General features: G+C 45.6%; 1 protein-coding gene across 1 annotated transcript; it reads right to left on the bottom strand.

Moving 5' to 3' along the window:
• Window positions 1-1,629: 1,629 nt before the first annotated feature.
• Window positions 1,630-18,273, bottom strand: LOC112974918 (transmembrane protease serine 11C-like). The gene is made up of 10 exons (XM_026084394.1): window positions 18,079-18,273; window positions 11,482-11,605; window positions 10,405-10,520; window positions 8,956-9,023; window positions 7,202-7,365; window positions 6,058-6,096; window positions 4,365-4,545; window positions 3,875-4,140; window positions 2,839-2,981; window positions 1,630-2,303 (listed from the first exon to the last, which is right to left on the bottom strand). The coding sequence occupies exons 1-10, from the start codon at window positions 18,271-18,273 to the stop codon at window positions 2,142-2,144; spliced, it is 1,458 nt and encodes a 485-aa protein (XP_025940179.1). The 3' UTR covers window positions 1,630-2,141.
• Between the last annotated feature and the right edge of the window lie 1,036 nt (window positions 18,274-19,309).

The following is a 19,309-nucleotide window of genomic DNA, read 5'->3' as shown; positions in this document are numbered from 1 at the left end:
TCAGGTCCCCTACAGCCCCACCGCTCCTGGCTGCACCACACTGGCACTCAGCAGGAAGGCAAATTGGGTTCTTGATCTCTCCGGGACTCAGAAACGGTCACTCCTTAAGCAAATGATGGGATTCACCTTTTCAGTTTTATGCCCGCTACTCTGGGGAGTGATACCTACTGCAGCCCTTTACACAAGGCAAAATGCTTAAGGCTTTCTGGTTTTGTATCCAAGATAAGCACAAGTGGAAAGCTCACAGATGCAAAAGAAATCATTGAGACATCTATTTACCTGTTTCTGGAAACCAACGATATAAAGCTAGGATTTACAAGCCTAAAAGTATTAGGCCCCAAATTACAAGCAAATGCAGCAGGAACCATTATGCCCTTTGAAAAACCAAGCTTGAAGTGCTTTGGGAACTGGAAATTCACGGTATCTTGCAAGGAGGCTTTTTGTTGTGACTCACAACTTTACTCACTGTCCCGCTAAGATAATTGCTTCTGGCAAAAAACTCAGATGTACCTGTCATACATCATTTTTAAGCATCCTCTACAGATAATGTTTCAGGGACTAAAATGAGATTTGTTGGGCTGAACAGATCTATGGAACCAGTATTATACTTTATGCCCTATATAAAAATCAAGCCACCAAGGTTTTGTTACTGGGGCTCACAGTGTTGCACAAGAGAAGTTCCGTGACAGAAGACTTTAAGCGGCAGGTCTTCCAGAATACATACAAGTGTAGAACACACAACAGCTTCAGACCCTTGTCCTTCATGCTAGAACTGACCCTGCAACATCAGTTGACTCTTACTCAATTCAGATGCCGCTTTCATCATGACTGATCCCTGAGGGGTTGTTGCCCCCAGATCTTCTGACCATGAGGATGCCAAGAGCCTGCTCTTGGCCTCTTCTAGTCCAGCACAAGTTACCTGCCTGCTTGCCACACTGGACCAGCTGCAGGCCTTGGCTGTGTGGCTGGCATCTCCCTTGCTGTTTTCTTTCTCTTCTGACCACAAAGGGAAAGAAAGCACGTGTTTTAGGTAGGTAGTGATTCAAAGACCACAACCCTTGCTGTTGTCAAGATCAGCATCCATACAAAGCATTGGAAAGGATCTGCGTACACACTGGGGAAAGCATCCTCACCAGGGATGGGTGCATTTTGCTGCTAAGGTGTAGGCGGGGGCCAAGACATGCTGGTGGTTCCACCATGGCTGGTGGAAACACGGGCTCCTGAAAACATCAAATTAGAAAGAGGAGGATGCTTGCATGGTTGTGATCAGACCGATTAGCTATGGTCTGGCAATGAGACACAGGCAGTTACTTCCTGCAAGAAGAGATGTTTACACTGATTCCAGGGCCAGACTGAAGTTCTGCCCTGTCCTGAGGGAGACAGTTCCCCCACTACTGGATTTCCACCATGGCACAAAGGCCAGTTTTTGAGGATGTAGCTGAAGATACACTGAAGTAGCTGAAGTTAACTTATAAAAACCTGGGAACACCACTCACAAGACCAAGCAGGTTGGTTTGTCATTTGTTTTGCAGTGGTCCAGCTGAGATTGTTACAATCCTCCACACTGCACAAAAAGCCAACAGGACTTTTATTCAGAACCATACAACACAGAGTTTTAAAATGGAAATTCAATCAAATATTATATGACAATAGACTGGTGTGAAAGAAAATTGTTTTTTAGTCTCGAGTCCAGCAGTTGAGTCCGGGGCTTGATTCTAGCTCACCTACAGCTAGATGAAGCCTTGAGAACGCACAACAAACGGATGCTCCACATTTCAGTTACAACTTGTCTAGGATGCTGGTGAACAATCATTGAGCTCAAGTGTTTTGCCTGGGTACAAAAGCAGTTGCCAAAACATTTGGTCACAGTGAAAAGGGGAAGCACAGGGCATAGAGGCCAAGGTTGCTGCCCCTTCAGCAGAGTACTTCCTGAACAAACAGCTCCTGGTCATACAGATCGAGTCTGTTCCTCTCTGGCTGTAGGCCAAAGCAATTTCAAGTCCTAGACCACCCTGAGCTTGCTGGCACTTGATACGTCACCACAAGCTAAGCCAGCAGCCAATTAGAAGGTAACCACAGAGCAGAATGTGTCAGAGGAATAGCCTTACAAACGGCCTGCAGAGCTTAACCCACTGCAGGTTTCAGACGTTCGTTTTGGAGGCGATCCAGTCTCGATAGTAAGTCACTCGTGTGTACACTCCTGGTTTATTTAGCTTGCCACATTCGTCTCCCCAGCTCACTATTCCCACGAGATACCAGATTCCTCTGGAGTTTGCGTTCACCAGTGGCCCACCAGAGTCACCCTAAGGAGAGAAACATCAGCAGGCAAACAGAGAGCAAATGGTGCTCACTTCACAAATGCAGAAAGCATCAAACCATTATGTTCTGTTACAAGGGATAGATATTTCTGACTCTAGACTATAGATATAATGCAACCTCCACACTGTTTATGGAGAAGACAGGGTGACAGCTTGTGCCTAATTCAGTCTCTCCAATTCCACACCCTCATGTCTGCATTCTCTCACGTGTATTATATGCAAAAATCATGTACAGAAGCACAGACTTCAGCCCAGGAGCAATGAAGCCATTAATTTACATCAGTCAAGATCTTGAACCCCATAACTTAATCAAGGTTTTCCAAAGCAGGTTTATATCTGGACAGAATCATGGGCAACCTGCTCTAGGTGACCCAGCTGGAGCAGGGGGTTGGACTAAATGATCTCCAGAGGTCCCTTCCAACCTCAGCCATTCTGCGATTCTGTGATTTCTTTACCAGGAAGTATCACCTCCCACCCAGCCTACCATTTCATTTCTACGATTACATAAGGTGACACTTACCTGGCAGGCATCCACCTGCCCCTCTAAGTATCCTGCACATAGCATTCCAGGTGTTATCATTCCATGGTACACTTGCCTCGTATTACAAATCCTGGTGCTTATAATTTTCACTTCTGCTTGTCGAAGTTGATTAACACTATAGCCTACAAGGAAAAGCGGCTTTAGGATTTGCACACAGGGTTTGCCACCTAAAGCTCATGGGAATTACAAGTAACCAGATTTTCCTAACAGCTTTTCTCTCACTTCAGACAATAAAGGGAGATATCCAAGGTCTCAGGAATAAGAAATTTCTTTTCTCCTAAAGTCCTTCACTTGTCCCAAACACAACCCTTTCTTCATCTTCCATCCTCATCGGATGCTGTTTAACATAATGGGCATATCTGTGAAGGGATTTTTTGTACTTGTTTCAGTGCTCAATTCCCAGCTGTAGGCCACAAGATATGCCCTTGAAGACAGTGAAAAGAGCCACTCAGTTAACTGGAATGTGGCTTTGGACAATTACTAGGCACAGCAAGGGCCTAACACAACACACAGCTTCTAGTCAAGTGGCTCTCATTAGCACACTTCTAGCTCTGAGCATGGTCTCAAATCTTTAACACTGACTAATTTGAAATGAAGGTCATTCTCAAGTCATTTGATGAACTGGAGCCTGAACGAAGACTGAAGAGAGAATAACTGACCAAAACAGTTATGATACACCTATGACCAACAAAGCTGGAGGGCAAAGAACTTGCATGAGTGTGAAAGCCAGAGGATGAGGCCAGTGAGAAGATATGAACGAATGCAGTCAGGCACTATGATATAAACAGCAACAGAAAAGCTGCTCTTATTCCTGCAGGGCCAGCCTGTATTTTTTTCCAGCTGCCAACAAAAAGTCCCAAAAAAGCAGTGAGCAAAGTCAATGAGTACAGCATTAGCAAATGTGCCTGTCAAACAAGAAGGTCTAATCAACTCAGAATAAACAAATAACAAAAAACTAACAGAAGGCTTCTCCAATACACGTGTAGGAGGACACAGGAAAAGGAGAGACACTCACCATCATTCCTCAGAGCTCCCCAACCTGTGACAAAACAGGAGGCATTGTCCGGGAAGACATGAGATGCTTCGGGAAGACAGACGCTGTGCACATCACTCGTGAACTTAATAGGTGAGGCAAGCTCCACAACAGCCACATCATATTCATGGTTATGGACGTGGTCATTGTATTCTTCATGAATGATAATGTTTCGGACATATTTTTTCTGTTTTGGAGGTCTCAGCAGAGTCCCAAAGCTGGCAGTCCACCTCCGAGGGTCTATTCCTCTGAAAGAGATTGGAGGTTAAGTCACAGGCATACAAAACAAGATTCCCAAAAGAGCTTAGCTTTGCTATAAAGCATCAAAATGCTACATGTCATCTAAGGAAAACAGCAGAGTTGAACAGCATTATGCTTCAGCAGATACCAACATCAGTAGGCCACATAAGGTCCTATTAGAACACCCAACAGTCCCAAAACCTGCAGGGCCAAAAAGGTGCCAGTGACTTACCCTCTGAAGCAGTGGGCTGCAGTCAGCAGCCACGTATTACTGATCACCGATGCGCCACAGCGATGGATCCCATCAAGCTGAATACTGGCCTGCCAAGGCCACTCCCCATCCCGTGCGAGCTGACCACCAGCTATTCGCTCCACTCCCGAGAAGGAGGTCATCTGCCTCCTTATCCCACAGCCTGCCAAAGAGAGGGCAGCTTTGCTTTACCTGTCATTCAGGTTCAAGGAGATCAGGGTCTTGCTTTGGATGGGCCCACATGGCTGCTGGTGGGGTTGTAACAGGGCAGGGTTGTCAAGTGACAACCTTCAGCTACAGCAGTACCTCTGATAGCAGGGAAATGAGACGTCATGGTCACAAGGGTCTCAGGATGGACATGGGGCAAACAGCTTGGTAGAAGAGTTAATACCTTTTCATTAAGGCAGTTGTCAGGCACACAAGCTCTTTCCCATGTGAGTTTTATATCCAGCAGACTGTTTGTTTTGCAACTGTTTACTTAAAAAAAATATTGCCTCTCTACAAACCTCACCTTGGTTGATATGTGACTATGGTTGTAGAAAGGGAAACATAATATACAAATACCCTTTAATGGGCCTGTGCACACATGCTCATTCACACAGATTATTAGGCACAGCCAAGACATATGCATGTACCGATAATTAACCTAAGCATTTACACTCATACAGCCTTCACATGAACGGCATCCGAGTCTCATCTAAAGCAGTTAAAGCTCTCATGTTACTGCATGGAAAAAAAACCCCACACCCTTAGTATTTAAAAAAAAATAAAGACTTGTTAAAAAGTCTGGAGTACCAAAACATGGAGGAATCCCCATATAAACAGTCACCGGGCCAAGACAGCTCTATGCTTTAACACACACGCACCCCAACATCAAAACATGCAGAAGACACTGTCACAACCCTGTGAACTCAATAGTACAGGCATTATTCCCATCACTTGTAAAATCCCAACTGTATAGGTAAGGCAAGATGAACACGGTCAGTAGATCCTTCTAGAGTGCCACCGAATTGCTAAGGAGTAGTTTGGGGGGAAAAAAAAGAAACAGATTTTGTCAGGTCACCTCAAGGTCAGCCTTGACAATGGATAAAAGACTCTTTGGAAGGAGGAAAGAGGACATGCTGCTGCTGCTAGAGCTGTTTACAGCTCCCCAGATAGCTCATGTCCAGCCCCATGTCCTTCATTGCTGTGCACTGCCTCTGATCTCCTGCAACAGCTGGTTGCATGGGACCAGCAAGGGCCATAGCCTCCATGCAGGGCACGAGCAAGGCAACAACCCTTCTCTTCCAGGCAGCTATCATTAGACACACAAGCAAAGCAGCATTGGAAGAGAAGAATGACAAATTTGCCAGCAGTGTAAGAACTCCTCTGCTTTGCCAACAAGAAGCAGAGTGCCATGAGCCAAGACCCTGCTCGCAGCAGCTGTGGTCCTCATGCAAAGCTTGCCAAGGGCAGCCCATTTCCATGCCTCTAAGGAACCTACTTTCCATAGCTAAAGTCAAAGAAAGAGCTGCCCACCCCCTAGAAGTTCAAAAGCCTAATATTCCAAACACTACAGAGTCAATATAACTGCAAGAAAACAGGACGAGTCCTCCCTGGCTCATGCATTATCCACTGCTCTAGCAATTTTTAAAAGTTGTCCCTGGACTAATTTTAATAAAGTGTTTGTACTTACAGTTGTTTAAAAGGTTTTCTCCCTTTTCCTTATTCAGCTCTGAAATGAAAAACAAACAAAACACAGTGAGTATATCTTATGCTCCTACCTGAACCAGCACAGATGCCCTTCCTGTACCCAGCAAATATAAACAAAATGGCTTGGACTGTTGCGTGGAGTGACAATAGCATAATAGGAGAAATGTGCTCTGTTGGAGAAGTTCAGTTAAGCTTCTGTCCATCACTGAAAATATAAGGCCAAAGAAAGCACTTTTCTTGCCTTAGCTCAGAGGTGAACAAGAGCAGATGCCTGCAAATAGGTCCAAGTACCATCTATATATGCTGGGCACTGTGCATGATGTAAAAGTCTATATGCATTTGTTCAGATTAAGCACAGCAAGGTGCTCAAAACAGTCTTCACAAGTCTTCAGTACTGTGATTGACTAAAGCTAAATTGTAATGGTACTGATTTCTTCCCAATAAAAACTCTCCATGCCAGATTCTCATGGTAGGCAATGACAGATTCACCAAACAGGACTGTTGCCCTGGGAAGCTCAAGATTAGGTTATGAACACCCTTGGTACAGCAATCTGTTCACACGAGGAAGCAAAACAGCAGGTGAGAGGGAAGGAAATGATCTCAGCTCTGCATTTTTTGTTTTTTAATGACTTGAGGACTCTGCATTTGGGTACCTGGAGTTACAGGCTCCCCTCCAGCTCCCTGCATGCTTTAGCAAGCTCAGCAGGGAGCAATGCAAGTCACCAGTCACCATTTCATTGCTGTTGAATGTTGAAAACAGAAGGCAAAGTCATCAGTGAATCCACAGTTACAGAGCCAGGCCTTCTTCTGGTGAATTAGGTGGGACATAACCTGGCTCAGTGAAACTAGGTCCCTTCACAGCGACAGAAGCTCCAGCGCACAGAGCAGAGTTCGAGCTAACATGAGTGAGCGCCAGCCTGCCTTAGCTCTGTTCACATCACTGCTTGTGCCATGGCTCTTGGGCTGTCAGCCAATAAGGCAACCTGACCTGTCCAAACTACCATTTTGAGACAGGAGAAGAAAACAGCAGTGACACGTTTGCATAATAAAGTGAAACTCATCACACTGAGGACAGCCAAGTATGAGGAACAAATTCCAAGCTAAAAACACAAACCTAAGGCACTTGCCTGTGAGTCTAAGGGTAGACTGGTCAACTTCCAAGAACGCGGTGCTTGCTTTCAGCCCTTTGCGTAACACTCTGTTGATGTGACCCCAGGTTGCTGCTTCATTATCAGTTGAGGCAAATTTAAATACCAGAACGACATATGCAAGCACTCCACCAGGATCCGGGCTGCAAACCAACATCAACAAAGTCAGCGGTGTCATTCTCTCTTTGCCCACTAATCCTCTTTGTTTTATTTTTCATTATCTGCCTTCCTTGTACGAGAACAGGTCTGGTCTGCACAGATGCATAGAATGAATAGCATAGCTGCACACAGCAAAAGGAGGATGACTACATATGTCAGTTGGTAGCAAAGGGCTCAGCTCATGCTATAACAATGATCCAAGGGACCTTCTGGGAGCAGTTAAGTAATGCAGCTGAGGAGGAAATGTTCCATTTTGCCCCCACGCAGCTCAGAGCAGTAGGAACAATGTTAAAAAGGGTCAAACCCTTCAAAAAATGCAGGTGCCCAACAAGCCATTCCCAACAGCCATTCAAAAGGTCCAGTCCAGATGCACATAAATTAAAAAGTCTTTCGGCATTTCTTCCCATCCAAGTCAGTTGTCCCTTTATTGGCTGGTTCTACTGAAGTGTTGTTTGCTCCACAGGAACTGGAGACAAAACCCTTGCTAGCTTTTTGAGTTACCAGAGCAAGGCATGATCATTCATTGTTAGTGTAAAACATTAAGCCCTATACTTCAGACTAACAGTCTACAGGAAGACCAAGCCAGGTCTGGGGGCAAAGACAGCAGAGGTGCAGCTAAACTGGCCTAACACCCAGTTGTACAGAAGGTATCTGCAGCGAAACAAAGCTTGAAGAAAACACTATCTGGTCAACCTAAAAGGTGTAAAGAGATTGGTTGAAGCCTAGCCCCCAAATTCTGCAATTTCATTTAATACACGGTACGCGAGGCTTGCAGAAGACAAAAATAGCACTGGAAAACAATGTTGGACAGTTTAAGGAAATGTCTCACTTCCATCTAGAGACAGATACAGCAAGACACCCCAGAAGCAGTGCTGTGGAGAAGGACATTTGCAGGAAATAAGACATTTTTTGCTGCCTAGAGAAAAATATTCAACAGCAGAATGGTGCTTTACAGATTTAACAACTCCAAACCAAAACTATGAGAAGAAGAGGGAGGTGCTGGCTCTTATCACTGTGTAAGTACTGCACAGAGAAGAAACACTTAAAAAGCCCTCCCATAGGACATTTATACCTATATGTCCCACTGTTCCCCTTCCTCAGTCTGTATCGAGGTATCTCACAGTGGAATCATTTATCCCTTCAGACCCCTTCAACAAGGGGAGAAGGGCGGCCACCTCCTGCTGTACCCCATGCAGAGGGTTAAATATCAGCCCCCACATCCACGGGAAGCCTGGTGTGGAACACGGAGCCAACTCTGGATCTCTCATGCCCATGACTACCAGAACAGTGAAGGCTGGGATCAAGTAGTAATTCAGTTACTGAAACAAACCGCAGAGAACTGGGGTTGGGGGGATCAGTTTCCAGAAGTACAAGGTGACATTTCTCCTCCCTGTTGACCTCTGAAGATGACAGAGCCCTCTGTAATGTGAGCACCAAGGGAGAGGGACAAACAGCCAAGACTTAGTTGTCCTACTGGTAAAATCAAGACAAGCAGGCACCCTCTGTGTGGTTGAGGAGTAGGGAAGAAAGAAAATTTCTCATCTCTGCTCTTTCCTTACCTTCATATTACTTACCTGAGACTGACAACATGGGACCTGACGTATCTTTTGCTCAAAAAGGACGCCTTAAATATTCCGAACATCTGTTAAAGGAAAAGAGTGTGTTAAAAACGCATCTGTAATGCATGCATGCTCTCCATATAAAACAGAGTCTTGTGAGCCTCCAAAATCTGAGAAGCTGCCTTCAGATCTCTAACTCTACCCAAGCTACAGCTAAATCTCCACTGACAATTGCAGAATTGGCATTCACCAAAAGCAGCAGCCAAGGGGTCAGCTTTCACTCTCCCTTTGCTCTCTGGGTGCCTGTTGCAGTGTAGGGCTGCTGGGACAGGCAGCGCATGTGCGTACCATCTGCTTGCACACAGTCAGCAAGGCATCATTAACCCACTACAGCAAAGCTTTAAGTTTAAGATTGCAGAGTTTCCAGCGTGGAGAAGCAGTAGCTGCATGATCCGTCCACCTTTTGGTGCTGAACCAAAAAACATTAACATCACCAGAAAGACATGCAGTCTTGACTTACTAAATGAAAAAAAGAGTTGCCAGGACTTTTCCCCTCAATATTTTCTCCATGTAAGGCCTTCTCACCACACTGTATTTTCTCCAGCTCTAAAATAATTTTGGAGACTCTTCTGCACCATCTCAGTTTCCCACTCTCTCTTTTAAAAGGCAAAGAAAAACCACACAGCATCCAACCTGCCAGCAGCACATCTTGAGCACTTCACCCATCTCCGGTTTATACAAGGCATGGGCCCCCCACAATGTCATATCAAAAACACGGTCTGCCAGGCACCATCCCTGCACTGAACATGTCCATGGCTCTGCATTTACAAGTCCTACCTCACACAGCAGGGAAGCAGGGAGGCACAGGGTCATTTGCTGCCCTCTACAGAAATCCCCTGCAACTGTGGGCAAGCCACAAAGGCCTCAAGTTCCCAACGGTAGTGAAGCATCTAATTCTTGATGATTTCAAGGAAAGCTAGACACTTAAATACTCTCGCAATCTCAGCCCTCATCACACTGTGCTGTTTCTCTCCCCATCTGCCCAACAACCACACCAACCTACCTCTAATGAGTCTGGGAAGATAAATTGCAAGATATACAGATACCATGGCACTGAGGGCCATATGCATGAACACTGCTGATCTTCCATTGACTCCAATGGAGCCTTTCCATCCAAGGAATCCCCTTAACTTTCCAAAAGTTTAGGGCTTAATCTTGCCAGTTAAGCCCTTGCCAGGGCTTAACAGTTTCTCTGTCGGCAGTTACAGGCATGGTGGACTCAACCACGTGCAGCTAAATGCAGGTGAATGGCATTGCTGAGGAACAGAGTCAGCTTCTCCAGTGTTTAATTTTCATCTTTTCCTCATGCTCCCAACCCTTTGATCCAGGAATAGCCCACTATAACCACAGTCACAGGACTCTTCCCCATGGGTCAGGCAGAAACAGAGGAAGATCTTAGTTTACCATTGTTTCAATCTCTTCGCTCAGGTGTCTGAACTGTTCAGTGGTTTGTCTCTGGTAGTAAGGGTCATAGTGGACATTGGAGATTTTGAAAGTTGCATTGTAATATCGGTCCTGATCTACAGGAGAAGAAAGGGAAAGATCATTGACCGTCTTCATTACAGTCTGGACATGCACAGCACCTCACAGAACACGGCCCAAACCAGGCTGCCAGGCTCTAGCTCTGACTCTATCAGGCAGGGAATCGCAAATTCAGCCAAGCTCTGAGCAGTGTCGCAGGGAAGAATGGCTCTGGGTCATCCTGTTGCTCCCCGGAGCTGTTTGTACCCATTCAAGTCACCAGCTTAAGGTTAAGATGTGGCCTTGAAGTGGACGGCAAAGAGGATCCCTGTAATGCAGAGTTAGCAAAAGGCAGAGCTAGAGCAATAGGAGAGCTACAGCATATCCTGGCCAGGTTTATCTGCTGCCCAGAGGTAATTTGTTGTCTCCTCGAGTCTCAGCGAGCTGAGACAGCAGAGCAGCCAGTGCCGTCCTAGCAGGAATGCATTTCAAATTCCCTCATCCAGGTATCTCAAGAGCCTGGGAATGGGATGGCTTCATTGAAGGGCTACTGAAACTGGTTCGTCACCAACCAGGACTGATGCTTGGGCTCCAGGAAGCCCAAACCTCTTCTCTCTTTCTCATTCTGGAATCTCCTAGAGGTGCCAGGTTCAGTCTCTGCAAAAAACCTGTCCAAGACTGAGCCTGCTCTGCATGGGCCAACTGCTAGACACGGCCCTGGCTTACACAGAAGACTGCTGACTATTGACTAACCACCAGCACAGGCAGCAGGGAGCCAGAAGAAACAAAGACTGACAAAACTGAATTCCTCATTTCAGGTAAATGATAGTTTAAGTATTCTTTAAGGTTTTGTAGCTAACACAGAACTTTAATAGAATCCGGATAGGTTTTCTCATGCGGATTTTATGCACAGGGGGTGAACTTCATCCTTTCATAATCAGGCAGGACCATTTAGCAAGTGCAACAGATATACAATGTCTTGTGACAGGAGAAGAAAAAAAAAAAGAAAAGTACACTTACCATTGCACAAAACATACGCGATCAAGCCAATGACAAGGGCCAAACCCAACACCACTGACAAAGTGATGACTGCTATCTTCCACGGCTCCATAGGTTTCATTGCTGTGTCCAGCTGGATCAATATCTGCATTGGAAAAGAAAATATGGAGAAATTCAACTTTGTCACAAACACAATAGCAAGTCTTGAACCAAACCATACCCGCTGCACTTCGCTCAGCCCTCCTGACACAGACTCACAGGCTGAAAGGACCCTCTGCAGCTCAGGATCTGGCCTCCTGCTCAAAGAAGGGTCTCCTAGAACAGGTTGCTCCAGGCTTTATCTGGTCAAGTTTTGAATATCTCCAAGGATGGAGAACCCGCAGCCTCTCTAGGGCCCTGGTCCAGCATCTGATCACCTTCGTGGCAAAAACTTTTTTCCTTACATTTAGTCATAATTTCCCTTGCACCTACTTTCCTCCATTGCCTCTCGTGTACCTCTGAGAAAAGCCTAGAGTAGGGCAGACCAATATTGCTAAGTAGAGGCAACTTCTCATCAGGAAATATTACACAGATTTCTAGTGCAGCTGACTGCCCAAGCAGATATTTACACTGAACGCAAGTCTAACGTTTCATGACTGATTAAATAACTTCTGCACGAAAGATATTCTACACCACCAGAGATGCAATGCAAAACAGAGTTTAGTTGGCCTGAGTAGCAACATTTAGCAGTCTCCAGTAGCATTTGGGCTTCATCATATCAAAATGATAAATACATTGCTAGACATTATCCTGTCTCCTGCCAGACAATCTGAAAAAAGGGAGAGAAACGACTACACGCACGTAACATGATATGGCAACAAGAGCCAGACTTATTGACTTGCTAAAAGCCAGTAAGAACAGTGAAAGGGCCAGGAACTTGGCTCAAGTGTGCACTTGAAGCTCAGAAGATGGGGGCTGGAAAAGGCAGAACATGAGCAGGCAGACACCAGGAGTCTGGTGGTCCAACACAACCAAGGGGGCAGACAGGCAGTGAAGATGAGGAGGTGATATGTGAACCCAAAGCAAAAGATAATGGAGCAGTGGGAGAGCGAGGGGGTTGTACACTCTGCCCAGAGAGCAACAGTGCCAAGCAAAAGCAAAAGCTTGTTTTTGCCTAATGGGAGGACTAGCAGGCGTCCTAGCCCTCTGCTTAAGAAGGAAAACAGGAAAGTTTTAACACTCTCAAGCTGGCGGTGTACTGGAAGGGAAAAGTTGAACAGGGCAGCTTTGGCCAGCACTGCAACCGCAGGTCACTGCTGGGTGCAGGAATACACAGGACAGGTGGCCAGGATCAAGCCTTCTGCTTCAGCAGTGCATGCTAAGGACAAGGCTGGTTCCTCTCCTCCTGTCGTGCCTGCTTTGTTGGGAAAAGCTCTGTTCTGGCAATGCATAGCCCAAGTTTTCCCCAAATCTAGTCATCTTCCCACTAGATTGGATCCGTTCTCTGATGGCAAGGAGGCTCTGCAAAGCAGACTCTGAAGAGCAGTTTCAAACCCAGGCTGTCTGAGATTTCTTTGGAAACTACAGGTTGCAGTGAGCACATGACATGCAGATGCTGGAGCAGAACTGGTTCCATGGAGACCTTGACACCTGCCCATCCAGACCTTTACCATATATGTCATCCATGACCCCTGAGGCTCCAAAAGATGCAGAGGTGCAGACAAAAACCAAAGACTTCTAGGACTGCCCTGCCTCTGTTTCTTCACCATCCTGCAGTCTCCCCTGGGGCACCCCCATCCTCATCTCACAGCTCATGATTTCTCTTTCAAATTGCAGCGCACCTCATGCCTGAACAGCATCAGAACAACATTCCTCCTTTGCTCTCGGCACTGACAGCATGCAGCGCAGCCCTGATGGCATACGGCCAACTCTGCAGATACCAAGGCAACCGTACTCTCATTTCATAACCACCGGCTTCTTTGAACTGGAGGTGTGGCCTTATGCCTAAGCTACAAAAGCTTAAGACAAGCACTTGAAAAACAAATGTATGGTTGCCTGCGGGACTTGTGCTCTGCCAGGGGCTGTTCTGCACTGCAGCCTGCCTCTGTTTCCTTTCATGGTGCCAAATGGGCAGCACAGACCCTTTTCCCCAGCATTTCACAACTGCCTGCTCTCCACAGGCATCACGGGGCAGAACCAGGGGAAACGGATACTTTAGGAACTGCCGAAGCACTGGGGGAAATAGAAATGTGGGAAATGAGGAATCAAATACTTTTTGAATTTCTGATGCTGATTTTGCTTTAAAAGGATTTAGAAAAACAGCTTAAAGGAAGTCTTTTCATATAGTTGTATAGAATCTATTTGTATATTCCACAAGCACTTCTTCAAACCTCGAATAGTTTGCCCTCCCTTTCCACCTTTCCTCCCTTTATCAGAAGTCCTGGGAAACTCCAGTCTTGAAGATCAGTACCAGAACAGTACCAGAATCTCTCAAGCAGGGCAAGTGCCAGGTTTCCAATAGTGTWCAACCGCCTGTACGTATCCTTCAGCCATGCTGCATGAGCGCAGGATCCAGCTCAGCAGTCCCCAATTTTCTGTTCACTTCTTTATCAGACATGCTAGTCACCAGCCATGCAGAGGGCTTGGGAAAACTCTCCTGTTTTTAGGTGTACAGAGAAAGCTCAGTCTTTTGCCACCATTCCAGCAATTGGCTTGAGATCAGGGAAGAGATGGCCCTTTTTGACAGCACAACAACTATCCTTTACTCTCTGAAAAACAGTTTGAGGGCAGGCAATTCCAAGCAGGTACTGTTGGTGTTAGAGTAGCAAACACTTCCAGCAGCGCCCAGCTGGCTCCTTCGCTCCCATAGCCTTTTTGTTAGTACACCACAGAGAGCAGGACTGTTGTGTTTTACTGGAATAACCAATACAGACAGGGATTCCTGTTCCTCGGACATCCAGCTCCCTCATTAAATGTTTCAGTGGCAGAGGGATACCCCTGTTCAGGTATGGGACTTGTTCATGGCCTTCTCTGCACTTTTGCCTGGATGTCAGCTCCAGGTGATGCCATCTGTTGCTCCAGCTCAACCAAAAACACTGCTCCCTCCAGCAGTGATCCCTGGCCGTGGAAACACTCATCCTCCGTGCTGCTGATAAAGGCAGACAGCATCAGATCCCCTTCACCTGTAGAGATGCATCCCTTCTTTCTTCTCAAGGCAAACAGGTACTGTTTAATAGAGAAGTGATTTTCCTCAGAACTACCTCCTCCAGTTGGTGCCTGGCAGCTGTCAATCTGCAGTGAGTTAGCAAAAAGCTTCGAGTCTGAGATATTTTAGTTCAATGCAAAACTGCTTGTCTTGGTGAGTCTGTGAACGAACCATAGACCTCCTCCAGCAATCACTGGTCCCATTTAAAACAAGCTTCATTCCCAAGGAGCCCAAGACAACCCAGGGGACAGGAGCATCTGACAAATTCTTATTACTGTTCAGTTGGGTCTGGAAAAGCAAACTATTAGTCTCCTATTTTATAATCCGTTGGCTCTGAGCCAAAGAATGCATTTTGATGCATTATTCCACATTGGAAAAAAAAAAACATTATTGCTAAACTTCACTTCAACCTTTCAAAATGAATTATTTTGGAAATAGCTATGTTTATGTAGAATGCAGTTATGTTAAACACAATACAATTTTCCTAATTAAGAAAAAAAAGCCTTGATGCAGGAAATCTCAAAAACAAGTGAAATACAGCAAGAAATAAAGCTAGGTTAATGCTTATTGCTGCATTAGGAAGAAAAATCATATTGAAATTTGAACGCAGCTAGAATTGTCTGGGTTTCCTTATGAAACCAAAATGGAGAGAACCGATAGAATCTCAGATTGTATTTCTGATCAACCCAAAACAAACTCTGCCTTCCATTTGGAAGGTTTATCCAAAATCAAAAAGACGAGCAGAATACACAGGTGATAAGTTGTTCCTCCTCTCTCACCCTGTACCAAACTCTCTAAAGGTTACCACCCTCACTCACAACATAAGCAATTCAAGTTCAGCTCCCACCTCTGCTGAACAGGATTTGATTCACTATATTGAACTTCTCTCCATCTCTTCTAGTTGGGCTCTTCTACTGCACAATGGCAAAAGCCTCAATAATAACTGTACCAGAAGACAGATGATCTTTGTGAAATGGCTGTTCAGACAGGGAGAGAAAGTGAAACTATATAACCCGTGCCCTTGGAAAGGGCCCTAGCCACTGCATACGCCACAACCAACCACCCTGTTCTATTTTGAGAATCTACCCTTACCATTTTTTGGCTTTTTAAGCTAAGTCCTTATAGCAGCTCTGACCTAGATTTGCTAGCACTGTTAGCTTGATCCAAACTACGTTTTTTGGGGACAAACTATTTGCTGGAAGTGTTTTGCTAACCTCTGCACAGAAGGAAATATGCGACCTCTTCCCTTACGCTACCTTATCCACTGCTGTCTTTCTGCAATTAATTTAGCCCAACCCCTGCTCACAGACACCACAATCTCCAGAGAGGCACAGAGGCACAGAGGCAGACCATGGGCTGCACAGGTGCTCAGCAGAGCAGGGCAGCTGCGTGTCCATGGGGAACTCTGCTGAGCAGGGTCTCTCCAGGCTTCAAGTCATGCGTCATTTCCCATTCTAACATCAATTCAGGCACGTTATAATCACTCTTCCTAGAAATGGGACCTATTCATGAGACAACTGAATAATCTGCTGGACTAGTAAATGCAATTTGAAAATCCAGACTATGTCCCCGAAGCTACCAATATTGGCAGGCTGGCTGGGAACAGCAGCAGTCTAAGCACACCTGGTTAACCCCAGGTGTCCCACAGTAAAAACACAGGGCCACATGAGCAAGACAAAGATTCTACTCCCATCTTTGTCACAAGCATTGTAAGCAATCCCACCAACCCACCACTTCTCCTCCACTCTTCCAGCATATCCAGCACATACCCTTCTACAAACGGGACATTCTTCTGCTTTTTTGGGTGTTGAACCAAACAAAAATTGGCCACTGCCTGTGGAAGCATGGCAAGACCCTCATTTGGATGAGGTCTGCTAGATACCAGGCTCAGTCATTCAGCTGTTGACTTCTCCCAAAGCAATTCCGACACAGGACTTGAACGCTGAAAGGATCTGCCGAGGGAAACAATGTGTGTGTTCTCCTATGTGTCATGCTGAATCAGCTTCATCTCCCCACACCCTTACACATCCCAAAGACAGTAGGTGCTGCATGCCACCCCTCCGCAGCCAGATAATATCTTCGCCACTCACAAATTGAGCTTCTCCCCTTAACAATTTAACTCCAAGGCCTTCCTGCTTCCCAGCAGCTTACTTTAGCTGTCCAAAGCTGACAGCTCCCAATTCTGTTCCTGTTACTTGTAGGAATGTTCAAGGGTGGTGTTCAGTCTTCAAAATATATTAATCCAGCCCTCATGGGTAACTAGATTTCCACACTGCCAAAATGCTGCTCCATACAGCCTTCCCTGATTATTTGATCACCTTTGCAATCAGAACAAAACACTTCTCGTTCCTCAACAAGCTGTTCTGCATAGGGTTTTTTGGAGGTAGATCACTGGGACAGAGCCAGCATGTTATTCTAATACAAGAATCTGTGCTGTAAAGCCGACAACTATAAAAGCCTTGCTAAAAAACAGTCTTTCTACAGTCTATTGCCCCAGCCAACATCTCAGAAAGAGTCCCCTGTTCTGCAACAAGCTTTAGAGGAATTAGCAGGGCTGCTCACTACATAAGGACACTACAATCTGCATGAGGGTGGGAGAAGCCATCCCAGTTTAAGGGAAATATTAAGTACTTGGCCACTGATTGCTACCAGTTAAGAGTAAGGTTTTGCAACTTCTACCTCCTCTTCTACTCCTCAGACTTTCACTTCCAGATGGATTGGTCATAGATTGGTGCCTTATTCTGTTCATTCATCAGTTCCAGAATACAGCAATAGGCCTCTGCTTTTCAGCCTCTGAAAAATGCTCTGCCTCCCTCCCCCTTTGACAGGTTGAAATCTACTCCAGAAGTGAGATACTAGACAGTCAGCTAAAATCTGCCTGGTTTCTTCAGTCTGACTTTCATTCCAAGGTAGGGTGGGTGAAATGGTCTGGTGCCAGGTTTGGTACGACTCCAGGCAGATCCTGCACAGATTAACACTTTGCTCCCTGCATACAAAGCCCCGCTGAAAATCAACATGAGCAGAAGAAGCTACTTTTACTACTTTACCCCACTCACCTAATGCATCATGCTGTAATCTCAGCTGTCTTCCCTGCAGCATGCCCTAAATGGGGAAGCACGAGGGGCACAGTTAGACAGCAGTAGAAGGACCCTCACCTGGCCCCCGTTTTCAACCTCGGGGTCCAGAGACCACCTTGATTTGTTGTGGAGGAGCCCAGGGAATTCTTGAAAGACAAATGTATTTTGGGTGAGAAGGAAGCATCAGAAGGATCAGCAATGTTCAGAAGGCAGCTCAAGTCATACGAGAAGTCTGAGTTAGTGCCATTCTCCTCGCTCCCCACTCAAAGCCCAGAAACTGCCCCACAAATCCACACATTATAGAGCCATACCGCTCAAGTTGCCAAGCGACAAGTCAGATCACTCTGTTGCACTCACCCCTGGGTACCAGCAAGAGGTCAGTGAGGAGCCCTTCTGCCTGGGAAATGTGCTGTCCCGAGCACCACAACACAATGTGCAGCATCTCAGCAGACTTGAGACTTTATCACCCAAATTAGGAAAGCAAGGAGTCACAGGCAAGTCAGAACAAACAAGTCCAGCAAGTCTCAGTGACAAAGGCTTAGCCAGTAGCATGATTCCTCCCCTAAAACAATAATAACAGTACACTTCTTTCATCTCACCTTTCATCCAGGAATCCCAAAGCCTTTTCAGAGTATTAACTACACCCTGCAACACCCCAAATCAGAAGAGCCATGACAATTTTGCAAGGACAAGTTTATTTCCTTCTTTAGTAGAATTAAAAACAAATTAGAAGTTATGGGCAGGACCAATGAAGAAAATTTGCATATACTGAAGAGACCATGTTCAGTCCCAGGTCAGATGCTTCAATGTAGCTTCAGTGGTGTATGCCTCTGAACTCCCTTGAACTTCATTAACTGCACAGTTTGGCCAGACAAAAGCTTGTCCCTGTAACAGCAGGTACATTCAAGTTTATTATTCTCCTTTAACTCCCTGAAAGACAGTTTTGATTGTGGCCACCTAGCCACAGGTATTTTTGCCCAGGAAAAATTCTTCTAGGTCAAAAATTTGTGATACAAGCGATATGTACAGGTTGTCTAGATGAGCATTTCTATCTGTGCTAGTTATCTGTGCTTAGATGGTAAGTCAGTTAACCCAAGCACAAACTTGAGCCTAAGGTAGCATTTCTCAGTCTTTTCTGGTTGGCAACCCTTTTTTCAAATTTTAAAGTAAATCTGTGAAACTGTGCAACTTATATATAGATACATACAGAGAGATTTGTTGTGGAAGGCAAATAAGGAGTACAGAACATCAGAGACGGGCGTGGTACAGATTTTCTTTGTTTTATTGCAGTGAAGTTTCTAATACCTAGAGATTCTTCCCTTCCATCCTGAATTGTCCTCATGTGACACCTCTCCAGCCCAGGGCTTGCCAGCTGAGAAACACACTGCTCCCAACACATCTTACATGGCTGGATCTCTTCCTCCCAGGCCATGTTCAGTCCACACCCACCTAATAGGAACACTGTCTTTCTGGGAAGATGAACTTCTTTTGAATGAAACACATGCCAAAGATGAGCCTCAGCTTCTCATTGTCTGGGTTCAGGCAAGGTCTCAGGATAATTTTTTCTGAAACATTATGAATACAGTTG

This window comes from Apteryx rowi, unplaced genomic scaffold, assembly GCF_003343035.1.
Source record: "Apteryx rowi isolate R43461 unplaced genomic scaffold, aptRow1 scaffold_639, whole genome shotgun sequence".
Lineage (NCBI taxonomy): Eukaryota > Metazoa > Chordata > Aves > Apterygiformes > Apterygidae > Apteryx > Apteryx rowi.
The sequence above is the reverse complement of the archived record's forward strand: the minus strand, read 5'-3'. Positions and strand labels throughout refer to the sequence as shown.